This window comes from Motacilla alba, chromosome 9 (assembly GCF_015832195.1).
Source record: "Motacilla alba alba isolate MOTALB_02 chromosome 9, Motacilla_alba_V1.0_pri, whole genome shotgun sequence".
Classification (NCBI taxonomy): Eukaryota; Metazoa; Chordata; class Aves; order Passeriformes; family Motacillidae; genus Motacilla; species Motacilla alba.
This window is the reverse complement of record NC_052024.1, coordinates 4809227-4825930: the sequence shown is the minus strand read 5'-3', so window position 1 is coordinate 4825930 and position 16704 is coordinate 4809227. Positions and strand designations below refer to the sequence as shown.

Sequence of the window (16704 nt, the reverse complement as noted above, 5' to 3'; positions counted from 1 at the left end):
TCACCCCTAACCTCCATTGTGTAACCTCTCCTACCTGCACCCCCAGCAGCAGCCAGTGGGTTTATTTTGGGCCTGAGTCCTTGTTCCCACTGCTGCTTTTCCTTTCCCTGCTAATTCCTTTCCTTCCTGTGGTTTGTTTTTATTGCATTGTGGGGCCAGATTCTTCGGAGAACACAACAATGGCTGCAGAGCCTCAAGCTTGCACAGCAGCAGGGAGAAAGACAGGAAAAGAAACCCCAAATTCCAACCAAACCCCCTGCTTCCTTCCACCCTTTCCTCTTTGCTGTGGGGTGTTTGGAGCCAGCGCCCAACACCTTTCCCACCTCCAGACAAAGCTTCCAGGCTTTTGCCCAGCAGCAGCAGCAGTGCTTGCTCAAACATTCCCAGTGGTTTTGGTTCTGGCCCGCTCACAGTGTGCTTGTTTTAGGATCATGGAATATTTGTCCTCCAGGGACTGGGGGGGCAGAGGGTGCTGGGTGTCCATGGCATCCTCTGTCCCCTTCTCCTGTGACATGGAGCTGGTGGGAATGAGTCATGGCACACATGGACTCCTTTATCCATAGAGAAGCTTCCCATGAGGTTTAGGTGTTCACATCTTGGTCTGGCAGCAAACAAGTATCCTGACTGAACCTGCAGGCTGGGAATTCTGTAATGCACAGCTTGAATTTCCAGTCCTTTCTAAGCAACGCCATTCCCAAACTGGAACAAAGAAACACAAATTTCTTGAGCCTCTTTTAACCTAAATCCTTGGAGCGGTGAGGATTGCGAGGGCTCAGATGAAGGCATCTTATTCAAGTCTTCTGGGAAAACACTTGTCCTTGGAATGCCCTCCCAGAAGTCCGTGCTGCTTTGGGAAGGCCTGGCTGAAATGGGGTGCTGGTTTATTCCTGAAGGGAATGGTTTTCAGCACCTCCAGGGGCTGTGTGTGTTCTTTCAGGGCCTCACCACAGGCTGGCTTTTAGATGTCATCACCTCCATCAGCTGTGTTCCCACCCTTTGGCTGGATCCCTCCCATCCCAGGGGAAGGGAAGGAGCAGATGGGACGAGGATTCCATAGCAGGTTGATGATGGGAGGGAATACAGGGCTCAGATCCATCATGCCCTGCAGCCTTGTCCGTGTCTTCTGTCCCTCCACAGCCTGGGCTGGCTGCACCCAGAGCCACGTTCCCCATCCTAGACTGGATGGTGAAGCTTTGGGGCTGCTCCAAGGAGTTTCAGCCCTCAGTGTGAGGGTCTTGGGAGGAGGGCTTTGCTCCCGATGGCTTCAGTCACACCGAAGGCTGCTCCCAACTCTGGGAAGTGGGTGAAAGTGTTCCCAAACAGCCATTTTTCCAGGGAAACCTCTCTGGAGGTGCAGTGCAAGCAAGCTTGGGTTTTTTCAAAGAAAAATCTTGTTTTTTCATGTCTTTATCTCTCTCTGAACCTTTCTGCTTCAGGGCTGGGCAGTGGAGGAAGAAGGCAGAAGGGACTGGTGCCAGGAGAAGTTTGCTTGGTTTGGAGTGGGAACCTCCAGCTGGGAAGGGAGGATGAAGCAATGATTTTTCGCTGGAATCCTGGCTGTGATTCCCAGCCAGGAGTCTCCATCCCATCCCTGCATTGCAGGAGCTGGTGGAGCAGCCTGGCTTGCTCCGGAGCAGTCCCCAGGGAGAGGGCAGCCCTGCGGGGCAGGGCAGAGGTGTGGGATGGGTGGGACCCGCTGCCTTCATCCCGCCTGCCGCGTATTCCTGCTGCTGGCCAGCAGCCAGCTCTCTCCTCCCGTTTCCTCCGGCTGACCTGGGAGGTGAGCGGGAAGGGAAGAGGGCAGCGCCGGGCACCGATCGCCCTGCGAGGGGGGAGTGGCCAGCACGGCCCTTCCCTGTGCTGACAGGCTTCTCCTGGGAGCTGCTCCTTTCCATGTGGGAGCAGGAGGCTGCTAGGAAGCAGATCCCCTCACCCCCAGTGCGGCCCCTGGTGTCAACCAGCATGTCCAAAAGTCAGGAGTTAAAACATCCGTGCCTGTGACACTGTGACCTCTGAGAATTTGGAAGGATGGGGTTTGTTTAGTCCTGAAAAGCCACGATGACACCGGTGCAGGCTCCAAGTGCGTATGAGGTGTTTACAGGGATAATCCCACTTCCTTCCAGATGGATCCCATCAGCCCAAACTTTTTCCCCCCTCCCACCCCAGCAGAGCCCATCACTGGTTTTGGGCAGCTCCTGGAGCCCCCCAGCCCTTTGTCCTGAGGCACAGCAGCTCCCAAAGGACACGGATGGAGATACCAACCTTGCAGAGGGAGCTGATGTCCAAAAGGAAACGGGGTGACCTGCCCATCCCGTCCAAAGGGAAACGGTGACCTGCCCATCCCATCCAAGCTCCCCGTGGGATGGGGTGAAGGAAAGAGCTGGTGCACATGGACGTTGCCTCATTGGAACAAGTGAGGATCACTTGTTGGATCAAGGCTTGGGTGTCTTATCTGAGCCCTTATCAGACAGCGGCAGCGGAGCGGGCCGATGGAAACCATGCATGGAAAACAAAGCCTGGCTCGGCAATCCCCGCGGATAACAGGGATGGCTCACTCTGGGAGCTGGTTAAAGCTGCCAGAGGCTTCCATGCGGGTTCATTCACCCTCCTGCAGAACACAGAAGTCCTCCAAGGAGAAAATTGAAACCACCCCTCACTGATGGATTACGCGCTGGCGCCTGTCCAAGCTGTGATCCAGGGTGGAAGAGCAACCAAATTTGGGAAACAATGAGCCATGCGTGTGGCTGCCGTCTGCCAGGAAGCTGTGTTGGAGTGGTGGTGGAACAGGAGCCCAGCTCCCAGTTGTGAGGCAGCTGGGCTACTGTCCCCGGCTGCCACACCCAGCCAGGCCTCAGTGGCCCCACCATGAGGCACTTGAGGGTTTTGGGGAGAGGAAGAGAAATTTTGGGGCTACGATGTGTTGGAGGTGGATGCTGCCACCATAACCCCTCTGCTGCTGGCCACCGCGTGCAGGTGATGCTGGTCCCTGCCAGGGAGGTGCCTTGGGATGGAGGTGCCAGGTTTGGCTGCATTGCCCGTGGACACCAACGGAGATGAAGCTGTTCCTCGGGGTTCTGCACTTTTGGGGGATCCCCACTGTCCAGGCCCTTGTGGAAACTCAAGAGCAGCAGCAGAGTCAGCTCCGTTCTGAAGTGTTCTTCAGACACACATGGGGAGCTCAGGGGCAGGAAAAAGGCTTTTCCAGAGCTGCGTGAAGTGGACAAGCTCAGACTTGCTCGTCTGTCCAAAAGATTACACATTTCTGGAGCAAAAAGCAAATCAAGCTCTGCTGTTCCAGGCCTCCCCCCCAGTGTTTGCCACCTGGGTCTGTCAGTCCTGGGTGCCACCCCCACTCCATCCATGGATGCTCCATGGGCATCTCACAGCATCCACACTCAGCCATCCCAGCCAGAGCAAGGAGCTGCAGCCCAGGGAGAGCGGATTGAGATCGGGAATCACTCCAGGTCTTGGAGACCACAGTACAACATCTGCAGGTAGCAGAGATGCCCCGAGTCTGAAACGCGAAGCAGAGCTGGGAATACAGCGGTTTCTCCCAGCTGGAAGGGACTGAATCCCTTTGCAGGCAGCGGATGCAGCACATGTGACCTTGGGCACTGCCTGGGTGTCCCTGGATGCCGGCAGCAGGGACACGGAGCGCTCGGCCCACAGCACAGCTCCTGCCAAGGGCGCTGCTCCAAGGGCCGAGCGATGACGTTCCCGCGCCTCGGCCGTGTTGTTTTGGATTCTCTGGCCTCTCGGAGCCCGCCAAGGGTGGGGAGCGCCCCGGCCCGTGCCCCAGGAGCCTGGGGGAGGCGGGGGCTGCTCCAGGGGTGGCTGAGGGCCAGGGTGATGAGATGTGGGCTTTGGAGACCTTCTCCTCCATCCCTCCATGAGGACAACCCCTAAGCTCATCTTCGCATCCCTTCTGTCTCTTTTCCCATCTTCCCTCATCCCACCCTGTCTTGCTCGCAGGGTGTTTAGAAAAGAAAGAGCTGGAAGCCAATCCAGGCAAGCCTTTCTCCTCTGTTGTCCCCAGCCAGCTCCTGGCTCTCTTCCTGCCACCGGAGTAGTGGAGATGCACAGGAGAGCTTAAAATCCCTTTTTGGGTGAAAGGGAAACGTGGCCAAGAGTTTCTTATCCACACAATCAAAGTTTAAACAGTCAGAGTGGAGGTTTTAGTTCGTATTTGGGTTGTGGAAAACTGTCCCCTCACAGCTGTGTGTGCTTGACCTCAACATCTCACACCGAGCAAGGAAATGAAAAATGTTGAGAAAATTACTTAATTGAGTCAAAGCAAAGCTGGGAGAGGGTTGAAATGAGCTCAGGAGGTGCAAAACCTTCCTGCAAACACCACCAGCGTCTTTCCAGAGACCTGGAAAACTTAGCACGCAAACCAAGGTCTGGCACAGGGGCTGGCAACACCAATGAGCCCACCCAGCACCAGCAGCCGTGGTCCAGGATGGATCCACAGCCCCACTTTGGTGCTGCCAAGGGGAACGAGAGCAGCCAAAGGTGTGGTGGGAGCTGATGGGTGGTTTTATTACGCAAGGTGTGACATCTTCCCTCCATCCCCACTGGAACAGGGATGAAGGAGGGTTTAACACCATCCTTTTAACCATTCCATGGCTGTTTCTCCTGCTGCTTTCCCCCCCTCACCTCTCCCCCACATTTTCCCATCCATGCCCAGTGTTTCTGTGTGGAGCCTCAGTTCATTGCCTGGTGTGAGGACTGTCCACAGGGCTGGGGGCTGCTGGAGGGGTCAGTCCACCTGGGACAGGACTGGGAAGCCACCAGTGTCCTTGGGGAGCAAAGCCTGTGGCACTGGGGACATGCATCCCTTGTGAGGGATGGGCTCGGTCCCTGCCTCCACGGAGGGATGATGGATCCAGCCTCTGTCTCTGTGCAGGGGTGATGGAACCAGCCCCTGCCTCCCCAGGGTGATGATGGATCCATGGAGAGTTGCTGCATCCTTGGGAAGATGATGGATCCATCCCTGGCTCCACAGGGAGATTTTGGATCTGTCCCTTGCCTCCACGGGGTGGTGATGGCTGCACGGGAAGATGACAGCTCCTTCCCCTGTGTCCATGGGGTGACATGGGACAGCTGCCCACGCTAGCAGCTCCCTCCCGTGCACAGGAAGATGCCCAGGGCCATGCCCAGCAGGCCGAGGCTCCCCAGCACCAGCCCCAGCACCAGCGGAGTGCGCGATCGGCCGCTGACTTTTCCTGCAAGAGGCGAGAGGGATGGAGGTGACGACTGGGCCACGCCACCGCGTCCCTGTCCCCAGCCCCGGCCCCACCACGGACCTGTCCTGGCGCTCTGAGCCTGCAGGATGCTGACACAGGTGGTGTTGAGGAAATACTGCAGGTCCTGGGTGGTTATGGGGTATTTCATCAGCTGTTCCTGGGCAAAGGCGGCCACCGGGAGCTCTCCGGGCCAGCGCCGCTCCCAGGTGGCGCTGGGGACGTGGAAGCTGAGGAACGCCGTCCTGTTGAGGGTCACCTCGTAGAAGCTCTGCGCTGTGCCGTTGGGGTAGAGGCGGCAGCCGAGGTGGCAGCACAGGTGATTGGTGACTGCGGGGACAGAGGGGACAGGGTCACCACGCTCCCACCCTGAGCACCCCTCACCAGCAGCAGACTGGGCACTGAGCTCGCACAGCCTCAGCGCCACCCAAGCCCCCCACAGCTTTGATTCCCCTCGGTCTGAGCACGGCTTTTCCAGCGGCCGGGATTGTTTTCCCTCCCTTACCTCCACACAGCTCAGCTCTGGTTCTACAGAGAGGGAGGCTCTGGGCACAGAGCTGCTCGTGGCTCTCGCGGATGGAGCGAGACACCGGGACAGGGACACCGAGAGGGGGAGGACCGGTCATGCCAGAGACTGCGCGGTGACACCAGGCTCCCCAAGGGTACAGGAGTGGGGCTGGGGCAAAACCAGTTTGGGGAAAGGAAAAGGAAAAGGAAAAGGAAAAGGAAAAGGAAAAAGGAAAAGGAAAAGGAAAAGGAAAAGGAAAAGGAAAAGGAAAAGGAAAAGGAAAAGGAAAAGGAAAAGGAAAAGGAAAAGGAAAAGGAAAAGGAAAAGACACCCCGGGCAGGAGCAGCAAAGGCGGCAGGGCTTGGGGGGGCAGAGCGGGCAGGAGCACGAAACCATCGCCAGCAGCGTCCCACAGCTCCCACAGGCTGCGGGATGCAGGCAGGGTGCCAGTGGGATACAGGTGCAATGCGGGCAGAGCACAGACAGGGAGCAGACACGGCTCCTACACCTCACCACCCCACAGGCTGCAGCCCCCAGCCCTTTTCCTGACGAGCGGCAACAGGTTGAGCATCATCCCATTCCTAGGGTAAGAAATTCCTCCGGGAAGAAATTCCCGGCTCCACGGAATTCTCCGGGTAAGAAATTCCCGGCTCCACAGAAGGGCTCCCTTTGCCCACAGAGAGGTTTTGCACGTGGCCGTGTCCCCATCCCTTCGCCCTTCTGTCCCTGCAGAGCCACCCCCGGGCCTGGCAGCGCGGAAGAGGCTCCCATTCCGCGGGGTACCCACCCCCGTCCCCGGGTACCACTCACAGTCGGTGGGTCTCTCCTTGTGGAAGAGCTTCACCAGCCCCCTGAAGTTCGTCAGGTAGGCGATCACCTCGTTCTGCCGCCGGGCCCAGGCGTCCGGAGGCTCCAGCGGGAGCACCTGGGTGACATTATTCCCTTCCAGGACATGGCTGAGCTGCCCATTCAGGCTGGCGTTGCCCCGGAACATGGAACTGCCCATGTAGACGCGGGTCAGCTGGAGCATAGTGAAGGCGAGCGGAGCTGCGGGAGACGTGGGACATGAGCCACCACCCCGTCACCCGCCGTGAGCCCCGTGTGCCCCCACGCCAACCCCGGTGTCCCCAGGCAGCGCCGCGTCCCTGCCTTACCCGCCTGCTCAGCCCCGCAGCCCAGGACCCCGCCGAGCAGCAGCAGCCGCAGCATCGTGGGGACCGCGCTGGGGACGCGCTGCTGGCCCCGCGGCTGGCCCGGCTCGGAGCTCAGCCTGGGCACGGCGCTGGGGACGCGCTGCTGGCCCCGCGGCTGGCCCGGCTCGGAGCTCAGCCTGGGCACGGCGCTGGGGACGCGCTGCTGGCCCCGCGGCTGGCCCGTGGGATGTTAAGCCGGCCGGGGAGGTGGGGCTGCGGGGGGAGGAGAGCGGGACTCCGGCCAGGTCTCTCCCATTTCCTTAGCCCGAGCCACCCGCACCCCTTCCCTGCCGGATATGCCCGAGGATGCAGGATGAGGCTCCAAAATCCCTCCGGCACAGATGGAATTGGGCGAGCTGCCAGCACCTGACTCAGTTTCCCCGTGCTTTCGCTGGGCAGGGCCCTGTCCCGCTCCCCTGGGGGATGTGGGAGAGCAGGGGGACACGGTGATGGGGACCATCGCCAGAGAACGGGGAGCATTGGAGGGAGCAGCCTCCCAGCACCACACTGCATCCACCTGGATCCCATTCCCTGTGGGGTGTAGGGTCCAATGGGGTTCCCCTCCTCGAAGGGACACCTCAGGGTCACCTGTAGGATCCCATCCCCTGTGGAGAGGGCATCCAGCAACAGGACCCCCCTCCCTGGAAAGGGGTGACACACTGGGTAGCTGAGCTGGGCAGTGGGGATGAGAAATCAATGGTAGGGCCAAACCTCCATAGGTTTGTTTTTAAATTACACATAAAATAATTATAAATTAAACATTTTAAAATGTGAAATTTCTGCTAAAAGCTCCAGCTCGTCTCATTGGCAGAGCATGGCACAGCCTGGGGTGGCACAGAATAGCATCCATGCTATGGCATGGAATACAGGCATGGAATGTTCTGGGTAGGCAGGGATCTGAAAGCTCAACTCATTCCACCCCGTGCCATAGGCAAGGACACCCAAATGGCTGCAAGCCCTGTCCAACCTGGCCTTGGACACTTCCAGGGATCCAGGGGCAGCCACAGCCTCTCTGGGCACCCTGTGCCAGGCCTCACTTCCCTCACAGGGAAGAACTTCTTCCCAGTATCCCATCTAATCCTGCCCTCTGGCAGTTTGAAGCCATTCCCCTCTGTCAGGGCCCTTGGGAATATTCTCTCTCCAGCTTCCTTGTTGGCTCCTTCAGGAACTGGAGGGCCACAGAGAAGTCACCCTGCAGCTTCTCTTCTCCAGGCTGAACGATGCCAGCTGTGCCAGCCTTTCCTGCCAGCAGAGCTGCTCCATCCCTCTGCTCACCCTGGTGCCTCCTCTGCACTCTCTCCAGCAGCTCCAGCTCCTTCCTGTGCTGGGCCCCAGGGCTGGGGCAGCTCTGCAGGTGGGGTCTCACCTGAGCAGGGCAGAGGGGCAGAATGCCAGTCCCTTTCCTGCTGCCCACCCTGGGGATCAGCCCAGCACAGGGGCATTTCTGGCATGGGGCACGGCCAGCCCTCACCACCTGCACCCCCAGTCCTTCTCCCAGGGCTGCTCCCTCTGCTCATCCCCAGCCTGGACTGATCCCGGCACTTGCCCTGACCCAGGGGCAGCACCAGCTCCTGGTGGTGTCAAACCTCAGGAGATTCCCGTGGGTCACTTCTGGAGCTCATCCAGGGCCCTCTGGATGGCCCCGTCCTTCAGGAGTGTCACTGCACCCTCAGCCTGGTGTCACCTGCAAACCTGCTGAGGGTGTCCCGAACCCTCTGTGCCAGTGATGGAGACATGAAATATCACTGGTCCCAGTACAGAGCCTGGGACACCACTGGCCACTGACGGCCACTCCGAGCCACTGACCCTCTGGATGTGACCATCCAGCCAATCCCTTGCCCATCTGACAGTGCATCCATGGAATCCAGCTCTCTCCAATGCAGAGAGAAGGACGTTGGCTGGGATTGTGTCCAGGCTCTATAGAAATCAGGATGAATGTCATCCATAACCTTTCCCTTGCCCACTGAGTGACCCCATCAGAGAAGGCCGTGGGTTGGTCCGGCAGGACTTGCCCTTGGTGCAGCCGTGCTGGCTGTCCCGGGTCACCTCCTGTCCTCCCTGCCCCTGCCTCAGCAGAGCTTCCAGGAGGGTCAGTCCCGGGGTCTTCCCGGGCACAGAGGGGAGGCTGGCGCGCCCCAGGCTCCTCCTTTCCACCATTTTTGAGGATGGGAACAAGGACTCCGTTTTCTTCCAGGCACTTGGGACCTGACCGAACATCCAGGACCTTCCAAATATCCTGGAGAGCGGCTGGGCAGCTCCATCAGCCAGTTCCTTCAGGACTCAGGGACGGACCTCCCGCAGGATGGCGCGGCCCGGGACGGCGGGGCACATCCCCACTGTCCGGCACGATATAGCGCTCCATGTCGCGACACGGCGCGACGTGTCCCGCCGTCTGTCGCTCCGCGGCGGCGGGCGGGGCGTGTCCCCTAGTGGGGGCGTGTCCCGGGGCGTGTCCCGGGGCGTGTCCCAGGGCGTGTCGCCGGTTTGTGCGTGTCCCGGGGCGTGTCGCCGGTCGGTGCGTGTCCCGGGGCGTGTCCCGGGGCGTGTCGCCGGTTTGTGCGTGTCCCGGGGCGTGTCGCCGGTCGGTGCGTGTCCCGGGGCGTGTCCCGGGGCGTGTCCCGGGGCGTGTCGCCGGTCGGTGCGTGTCCCGGGGCGTGTCCCGGGGCGTGTCGCCGGTCGGTGCGTGTCCCGGGGCGTGTCCTCGGCGGCGGCGCCGGTGCCGGGAGCGCAGCGATGGCGGCGGCGGAGCTGGAGCGGCTGCGGATGGCGGGGGCCGGGATGGCCATCGCCGTCCTCACCAGCGGCGGCGACGCGCAAGGTGCGCCCGGCGGGGCGGGGGGCTCGGGCCGGGCCCGCGGCGTCCCCGCGTGTCCGTGCCCGTGACCGCGACCGCGCGGGGCCGGAGCCCGCGGCCCGCGCTCCTCCCCGGGCGGGCGGATGGGGACCCCGCTGCCGTGTGCCCCCGCCCGCGCCGCTTCCCCGTCCCCGCCACCCTCGGGCCGTCGCCGTGGGAGGGCAGGGGCTCCACGGGGGGAGCCCCACGGGGGGGTGTGTCCGTCCCCGTCCCCATCCCCGTCCCCCCCCCCGGGATAAGCAACTCGCTGCCGGGCAGTTTGTCGTCCACGGGCCCGGCTGTGCGCTGAGTTTGCCCGGTCTCAGCCCACGTGGCTCCCCGCCCACTCAAGGGGACACCTCAGGGTCACCTATCGGATCCCATTCCCTGGGGGGTGCACGGTCCCGTGGGGTCCTCCCCGCTCGAAGGGACACCTCAGGGTCACCTGTAGGATCCCATCCCCTGTGGGGCGCAGGATGCCATGGGAATACTCCAGCTCACATATCCCTTTTCCAGGCATGAACGCCGCTGTCCGCGCTGTCACCCGCATGGGGATATACGTGGGAGCCAAGGTCTTCCTCATCTATGAGGTTGGGGTTCCCCCCTGCTCCCCACCATGGCTGGGGGGGATCCACCCCCCCTGTGCCGGGGTACCTTTCACCTCCACCCTCTGCTTCTCCACAGGGCTACGAGGGGCTGGTGGAGGGGGGTGACAACATCAAACAAGCCAACTGGCTCAGCGTCTCCAACATCATCCAGCTGGTGAGGGTCACCGTGGGGCCACGGGACTCCAGATCCCAGCCCCCCGAACGTGTGTGACAAGCCACGTGTCGTTCTGTCCCCAGGGCGGGACGGTGATCGGCAGCGCCCGCTGCAAGGCCTTCACCACGCGGGCGGGCCGGCTCCGGGCCGCCCGCAACCTGGTGGAGCACGGCATCACCAACCTGTGCGTCATCGGCGGCGACGGCAGCCTCACCGGCGCTGACATCTTCCGCTCCGAGTGGGCTGGGCTGCTGGAGGAGCTGGTCCGAGATGGTGGGTGAGCCCCTCCCAGCCCCTGGGTGGGTAGATGAAGGCGTTCGAGGGTGGTGAGGTCCGGTCCCAGTGCTGTGACCCCAAGGAGGCCTGGGCTCCAGCCCATGATGGTGGGGACGTGAGTGCCCTGAAATAACCGATGTGGTGGCTGTGACCCACCCCCAGGGCAGATCAGCGAGGAGGTGGCGAGGAAGAACTGCCACCTGAACATCGTGGGGCTGGTGGGCTCCATCGACAACGACTTCTGCGGCACCGACATGACCATCGGCACCGACTCGGCGCTGCACCGCATCATGGAGGTCGTCGACGCCATCACCACCACGGCGCAGAGGTGAGGGGGACGGGGGGCTGGGGGCGGCAGCGCCCCGGCCATCGCACCCACCCACCTCCTTCTCTTCCCACCCGTGTCCTTGCAGCCACCAGCGGACGTTCGTGCTGGAGGTGATGGGTCGCCACTGCGGGTAAGCCCCCATGGGTGGGGAAGCCACCGGCGGGATGGGATGCCACGTTTCGGGGCCAGTGCTGGCACCGCCGTGTCCCCCCAGGTACCTGGCACTGGTGTCCGGCCTGGCCTCGGGCGCTGACTGGCTCTTCATCCCTGAATCGCCTCCGGAGGACGGCTGGGAGGACCTCATGTGCGAGAGGCTCGGGGAGGTGAGGAGGGGTTCCTACCATCCCATCCCGTGCCCTGTTCCTCCCGGGGAGTCCCTGCAGGGGCCCGGGCTGAGCCCTGCAGCCGTGCCCGGCCCCTGCGAAGCTTCGGGAGCTGCCGCCATTGTCCCTGTGAACCAGGGCACTCAACCGAGCGCAAATCCAGCCCTCACATGCCAGGGGCAGCGCTGGCTCGGGGGCTCAGCTGCCCCTGACCTGAGCCACCCCCAGGGCAGCACAGAGGGCGGGATGGGGAGGGCGCTCGCACACGGCCCATGGTGAGTTTTGGCTGAGCCGTGGTGGCCGTTTGTCCTCCCCTCGTGGCAGACACGCAGCCGGGGCTCGCGGCTCAACATCATCATCATCGCCGAGGGCGCCATCGACCGCAGCGGCAAACCCATCACCTCCAACTACGTGAAGGACGTAAGCGACTGCCCCGGCACCACCCTGGCACCCACGGACACCGGCGGGTCCCCAACGTGGTGTCCCCTCTTCCCCACAGCTGGTGGTGCAACGCCTGGGCTTCGACACGCGGGTCACTGTCCTCGGCCACGTGCAGCGCGGAGGGACCCCGTCCGCCTTTGACCGCGTGCTGGTAGGTCCAGGGGAGAACACAGAGAGGGGGAACCCCGCTCCTGCCATCCCTCTGCCCGATGGAAAGGGGTGAGGCTCAGATGGGCTCAGCCCTGCTGTGCTGGGCAGAGCTGTGCACCCATTTTTCCTCACTTACTCCAAATTTCATGGTTTTTTAAATAAAACCATCAGCTTTCCAGCAGTGAATCAGCAGCCACATGGTTTCCAAGCCTGTGGGAGCATCCCTGAGTATCCCACCCAGCTGGCACTGGTGGCCCCAGTGTCACAGGTGCCCCTGTCCCTTTGCAGAGCAGCAAGATGGGGATGGAGGCGGTGATGGCGCTGCTGGAGGCCACGCCGGACACCCCGGCCTGCGTGGTCAGCCACTCCGGGAACCAGTCGGTGCGGCTGCCGCTCATGGAGTGCGTCCAGGTGGTGAGTACCGGGGAGGTTGGCTGAGGGTCTCACTCCTCCCCCTGTGAATGTGGGTGTTATGGTGCTGCATCTTTCTCTCTGCTCAAGACAAAGGATGTGCAGAAGGCCATGGATGAGAAGAGGTTTGAGGAGGCCATCCAGCTCCGTGGAAGGTGAGGAGCAGGGACCAGGACCGGGGGAGACATCCCTCTTGGATAGGGGCTTCTTCTCGTGGGGAGGATGTTGGCTCCTGCAGTCACACCCCAGGGGCACTGGGGAGGCTTCCCCTTCTCCCAGACGTGCCTTGGGGACACATCGCTGTGTCCTTGCAGGAGTTTTGAGAACAACTGGAACATCTACAAGCTGCTGGCGCACCAGAAGCCAGCTCAGGAGAAGGTGAGGGGTGATGAGGAGCAGCAGGGTGCGCCATCCCCGCCCTGGGAACATGTGGCGATGTGCTGTTCCCATCCCTGTCCCCGTAGAGCCCCTTTAGCATGGCCATTCTGAACGTGGGAGCGCCGGCCGCCGGCATGAACGCTGCCGTGCGCTCGGCCGTGCGCATTGGCATCTGCCAGGGACACACCATCTACGTGGTGAACGACGGCTTCGAGGGCCTGGCCAAGGGGCAGGTGAGGGGGACCCTGAGCCTGGGATGTCCTGGAGGATGGGTTTGGGCTTGGGGGAGGGGGGCTTTTCCCACCCCTAACCTTTCACTGCTGCCCACAGGTCCGCGAGGTGGGCTGGCACGATGTGGCAGGATGGCTGGGCCGGGGCGGCTCCATGCTGGGCACCAAGCGGTGAGTGCAGCCCTGGGGACAGGGGCATAGGGAAAGAGTGTCCCCACCATCCTCACCCCACCGTCTGCCCCCCTTGCCCACCACAGGACACTGCCCAAGACCTGCATGGAGAAGATCGTGGAGAACGTGCGCAAATTCAACATCCAGGGGCTGCTGGTCATTGGGGGCTTTGAGGTGCGGCGGAATCCTCGGTTCAGTGGGGGCCGGGGTGGCCGTGGGCATCCCAGAGGAATCTTTCTGGGATGCAGACCTGGCTGCAGGGCCAGCGTTTCCCAATCCCTCGGCTGCTTGCAGGCGTACGAGGGGGTGCTGCAGCTGGTGGAGGCACGTGGGCAGTACGAGGAGCTCTGCATCGTCATGTGCGTCATCCCTGCCACCATCAGCAACAACGTGCCCGGCACCGACTTCAGCCTGGGCTCCGACACGGCTGTCAACGCCGCCATGGAGGTGAGGGACACGGGCAGGGACAGCTCACGGGGCCACTGTGCTCCGCCACCTTCCATCACAGCCTGGAGTGGCCGATGTCCCGCGTCGGGGAAGCAGAGGTGGCTTTTCCTGGTGTGACCTCCCCTTGTTTGGGCACAGAGCTGCGACCGCATCAAGCAGTCGGCCTCGGGCACCAAGCGCCGCGTGTTCATTGTGGAGACCATGGGGGGCTACTGCGGCTACCTGTCCACGGTCACCGGCATCGCCGTGGGCGCCGACGCTGCCTACGTCTATGAAGATCCCTTCACTATCCACGACTTAAAGGTGAGCGGGCAGGAGCGGCTCTCTGGCTAAAATGAGAAGGAAAATCGGGGAAGGGAGGGCTCCAGAGCAGGGCAGGTGGAGGACATGGTCATGCCGTGCAGATGCTGGGTTGATATCAGGGCAGGACGGCTGGGGGATGGCTGCTGGCATCTTGGTGTTCATCTTGCAGGCCAACGTGGAGCACTTGACTGACAAAATGAAGACGGATATCCAGAGAGGGCTGGTGCTGCGGTGAGTTGGGGGCGCTTGGGGACAATCACTGCAAACCCCGGCCCTGTAGCAGGGAGCAAGGCTGGAGCTGAGCCCTTCCCGTGGCCAGAGAGGGGTCCTGGGCATGGTGAGGTTTGGCACTTGGCCCTGGGGGCACTGGGTGCCTCTGCTGCCATCCCCACCCCAGCCCCAGGGTCCTCCTGAGGACACAGACTAGGGCTCTGGGCCTCAGGGAGAACAAAAAAGGTGTTATAGGAAACAAAGGGGGCCCCCCTGGGCATGCCAGCGGAAGGAGCAGCCCCCCCCAAGCCCTTCCCTCTGCTCCCCAGCAATGAGAAGTGTCACGAGCACTACACCACTGAGTTCCTCTACAACCTTTACTCCTCCGAGGGCAAAGGCATTTTCGACTGCAGGATCAATGTCCTGGGCCACCTCCAGCAGGTACAGGGGACAGGGTGGCATGGGCCCTGCTGGCTCTGAGAGCTGGACAAGGCCTGACATCCCCATTTCTTTGTCCCCAGGGGGGAGCCCCGACCCCCTTTGACCGGAACTATGGGACCAAGCTGGGAGTGAAGGCGGTGCTGTGGATGTCAGAGAAGCTGCAGCAAGTCTACAGCAAGGGTGAGCCGAGGGCTGGGGATCCCACAGGGGGTAGGGAGGGCTGGTAGCTGCTGCTCCAGGCTTCCAGGCTTGGCCCTCAGTGAGGTGGCCAAGGTCAGCAGTGTCCCCTTCCCAGGACGTGTGTTTGCCAACTCTGGAGACACCGCCTGTGTGATTGGGCTGCGGAAGAAGGTGGTGGCCTTCAGCCCTGTGACAGAGCTCAAGAAAGTCACGGATTTTGAGTAAGTCCCCGTGCCCCAGCGGTTCACCAGCTCCTGGGGGAAGCTTCCAGGGGTGTCTGCTCCAGAGCTGTGTCCCCTGCACAGGCACAGGCTGCCCCAGGAGCAGTGGTGGCTGAACCTACGGCTGATGCTGAAGATGCTCGCCAACTACCAGATCAGCCTCACCGAGTACATCTCGGGGCAGATGGAGCACGTCACCCGTCGCACCCTCAGCATCGAGAAGGGCTTCTAGTCCCACCAGCCTGACCCACAGCCCCCGCCGTGTCCTCTCTGTGCCCACATGCTGCTGGGGGAGCACTGTGTCCCCTCTGTTCTCAGTAGCCTGTAGCTTTGCCATCGACCCCTTACAGCAGGCAGAGCCTGGTGCTGTGTCCCAGAACGGCACAATCCTGCCCCGAATCACTGCTGCGGGTTCTGGTCCCTGTGCGGATGCAGAAGAGTTGCTTGAGCCCAGCCGCGCAGCCCAGACCCTTGATCTTCCCTTAATAGTTTATTATTATTTAATGATGGGGTATTTTGAGTCCTTATTTAGCGGCTTGACCGCCTGAGCCAGCTGCTGCTGCTTGTAGTCGCCTGCCCCGCGTGCGGGAGGGGAGTGAGGAGGATGCGGAGCCATCCCAGAGTGGCTCGGAGCAGTTCCCAGGGGCTTCTGGGTGGCCCTGTGGGGCTCCATCCCCCGTGGGGGTCTTGAGGGCTGAGCACGGGGGTCCTGGCGAGCCCCTGTCCCCTTGCATGACGCTTGGCTGCGACCGTCACCGCGTGGCTGTGGGCGCCGTGTCCGTCACTTCACCGCTGCTCCGTGATCCCGGGATCCTGCACCGCCCGCGGCGCTGCTCCTCTCCTCTAGAGATAAAACCTGCTGGAGCCAAACCTGCCTCCTGGAGTGGTCATTGTGGGGGGGATGGCAGCACAGGAGTGGGGTGGGGGGAACAGCAAAGCCTGATGGGTTTCCCAAGCTGGGTTAATGCCCAGCAGAGACGCTCCCTGGTTTTGTGCATCCTCAAAGCCTGGGAGAGTGAGACCACAGGCAGCTTCTCCTCCCTGTCCAAGTCATGGTGGGTGCAAGGTCAGCATCCTTTCGCAATCGCTTCACGATTCCAGAGAAAAATCACTTGGTTCCCACCTCCAAGGGAACCACCCAAGTGCTTTAGGGTGGTGCTGTGGTTGTTTGTGAGGCAGTTTCTCAGAGTGACGGCCAAGCGTGCCGGCCTGGCCGAGCTCCGCGCACTCGGGCTGTGCCAGACGGTCACAGGGAGCCCCTTTCCCAGGCCACTTCCCTCCTGTGGGACAGCATCAGCCTGTGGGACAGCATCAGCATGCATCACAGTCTTTGGCGTCAAGCATGCCGTTATTTTGTCCTCCCCATGGAGTTGTCCCCAAGTGAAAGCTGCCCCTGATTTGCCCCCTGCCTTTCTCTGATGGGGTCACTCCCTCAGTGGGCAAGGGAAAGGTTATGGATGACATTCATCCTGATTTCTATAGAGCCTGGACACAATCCCAGCCAACGTCCTTCTCTCTGCATTGGAGAGAGCTGGATTCCATGGATGCACTGTCAGATGGGCAAGGGATTGGCTGGATGGTCACATCCAGAGGGTCAGTGGCTCGGAGTGGCCGTCAGTGGCCAGTGGTGTCCCAGGCTCTGTACTGGGACCAGT

General features: G+C 61.7%; 2 protein-coding genes across 2 annotated transcripts; one reads left to right on the top strand and one right to left on the bottom strand.

Moving 5' to 3' along the window:
* Positions 1 to 4513: 4513 nt before the first annotated feature.
* On the bottom strand, positions 4514 to 7080 carry PROCR (protein C receptor). The gene is made up of 4 exons (XM_038146257.1): positions 6906 to 7080; positions 6562 to 6798; positions 5307 to 5573; positions 4514 to 5225 (listed from the first exon to the last, which is right to left on the bottom strand). Exons 1-4 carry the CDS (start codon positions 6958 to 6960, stop codon positions 5113 to 5115), a joined length of 672 nt encoding a protein of 223 aa, XP_038002185.1. The 5' UTR covers positions 6961 to 7080; the 3' UTR covers positions 4514 to 5112.
* A 2483-nt stretch (positions 7081 to 9563) lies between these two features.
* PFKL (phosphofructokinase, liver type) lies at positions 9564 to 15919 on the top strand. Its single transcript, XM_038146396.1, has 22 exons — positions 9564 to 9762; positions 10294 to 10367; positions 10462 to 10539; positions 10623 to 10812; positions 10978 to 11143; positions 11229 to 11273; positions 11358 to 11466; positions 11791 to 11886; positions 11966 to 12058; positions 12346 to 12471; positions 12559 to 12623; positions 12783 to 12846; positions 12933 to 13079; positions 13177 to 13247; positions 13334 to 13421; positions 13542 to 13694; positions 13833 to 13997; positions 14167 to 14228; positions 14537 to 14648; positions 14729 to 14828; positions 14944 to 15049; positions 15134 to 15919. The coding sequence occupies exons 1-22, from the start codon at positions 9678 to 9680 to the stop codon at positions 15279 to 15281; spliced, it is 2343 nt and encodes a 780-aa protein (XP_038002324.1). The 5' UTR covers positions 9564 to 9677; the 3' UTR covers positions 15282 to 15919.
* The last annotated feature ends 785 nt before the right edge of the window (positions 15920 to 16704 follow it).

Coding starts and splice junctions, on each gene's coding strand:
- PFKL (XM_038146396.1), top strand. CDS start 9,678: ATGGCGGCGGCGGAGCTGGAGCGGCTGCGGATGGCGGGGGCCGGGATG. Junction 10,368..10,461: donor AGGTCTTCCTCATCTATGAG/GTTGGGGTTCCC, acceptor GCTTCTCCACAG/GGCTACGAGGGGCTGGTGGA. Junction 14,829..14,943: donor GCAGCAAGTCTACAGCAAGG/GTGAGCCGAGGG, acceptor TCCCCTTCCCAG/GACGTGTGTTTGCCAACTCT.
- PROCR (XM_038146257.1), bottom strand. CDS start 6,960: ATGCTGCGGCTGCTGCTGCTCGGCGGGGTCCTGGGCTGCGGGGCTGAG. Junction 6,799..6,905: donor CTGCGGGGCTGAGCAGGCGG/GTAAGGCAGGGA, acceptor CGTCTCCCGCAG/CTCCGCTCGCCTTCACTATG. Junction 5,574..6,561: donor CAAGGAGAGACCCACCGACT/GTGAGTGGTACC, acceptor CTGTCCCCGCAG/TCACCAATCACCTGTGCTGC.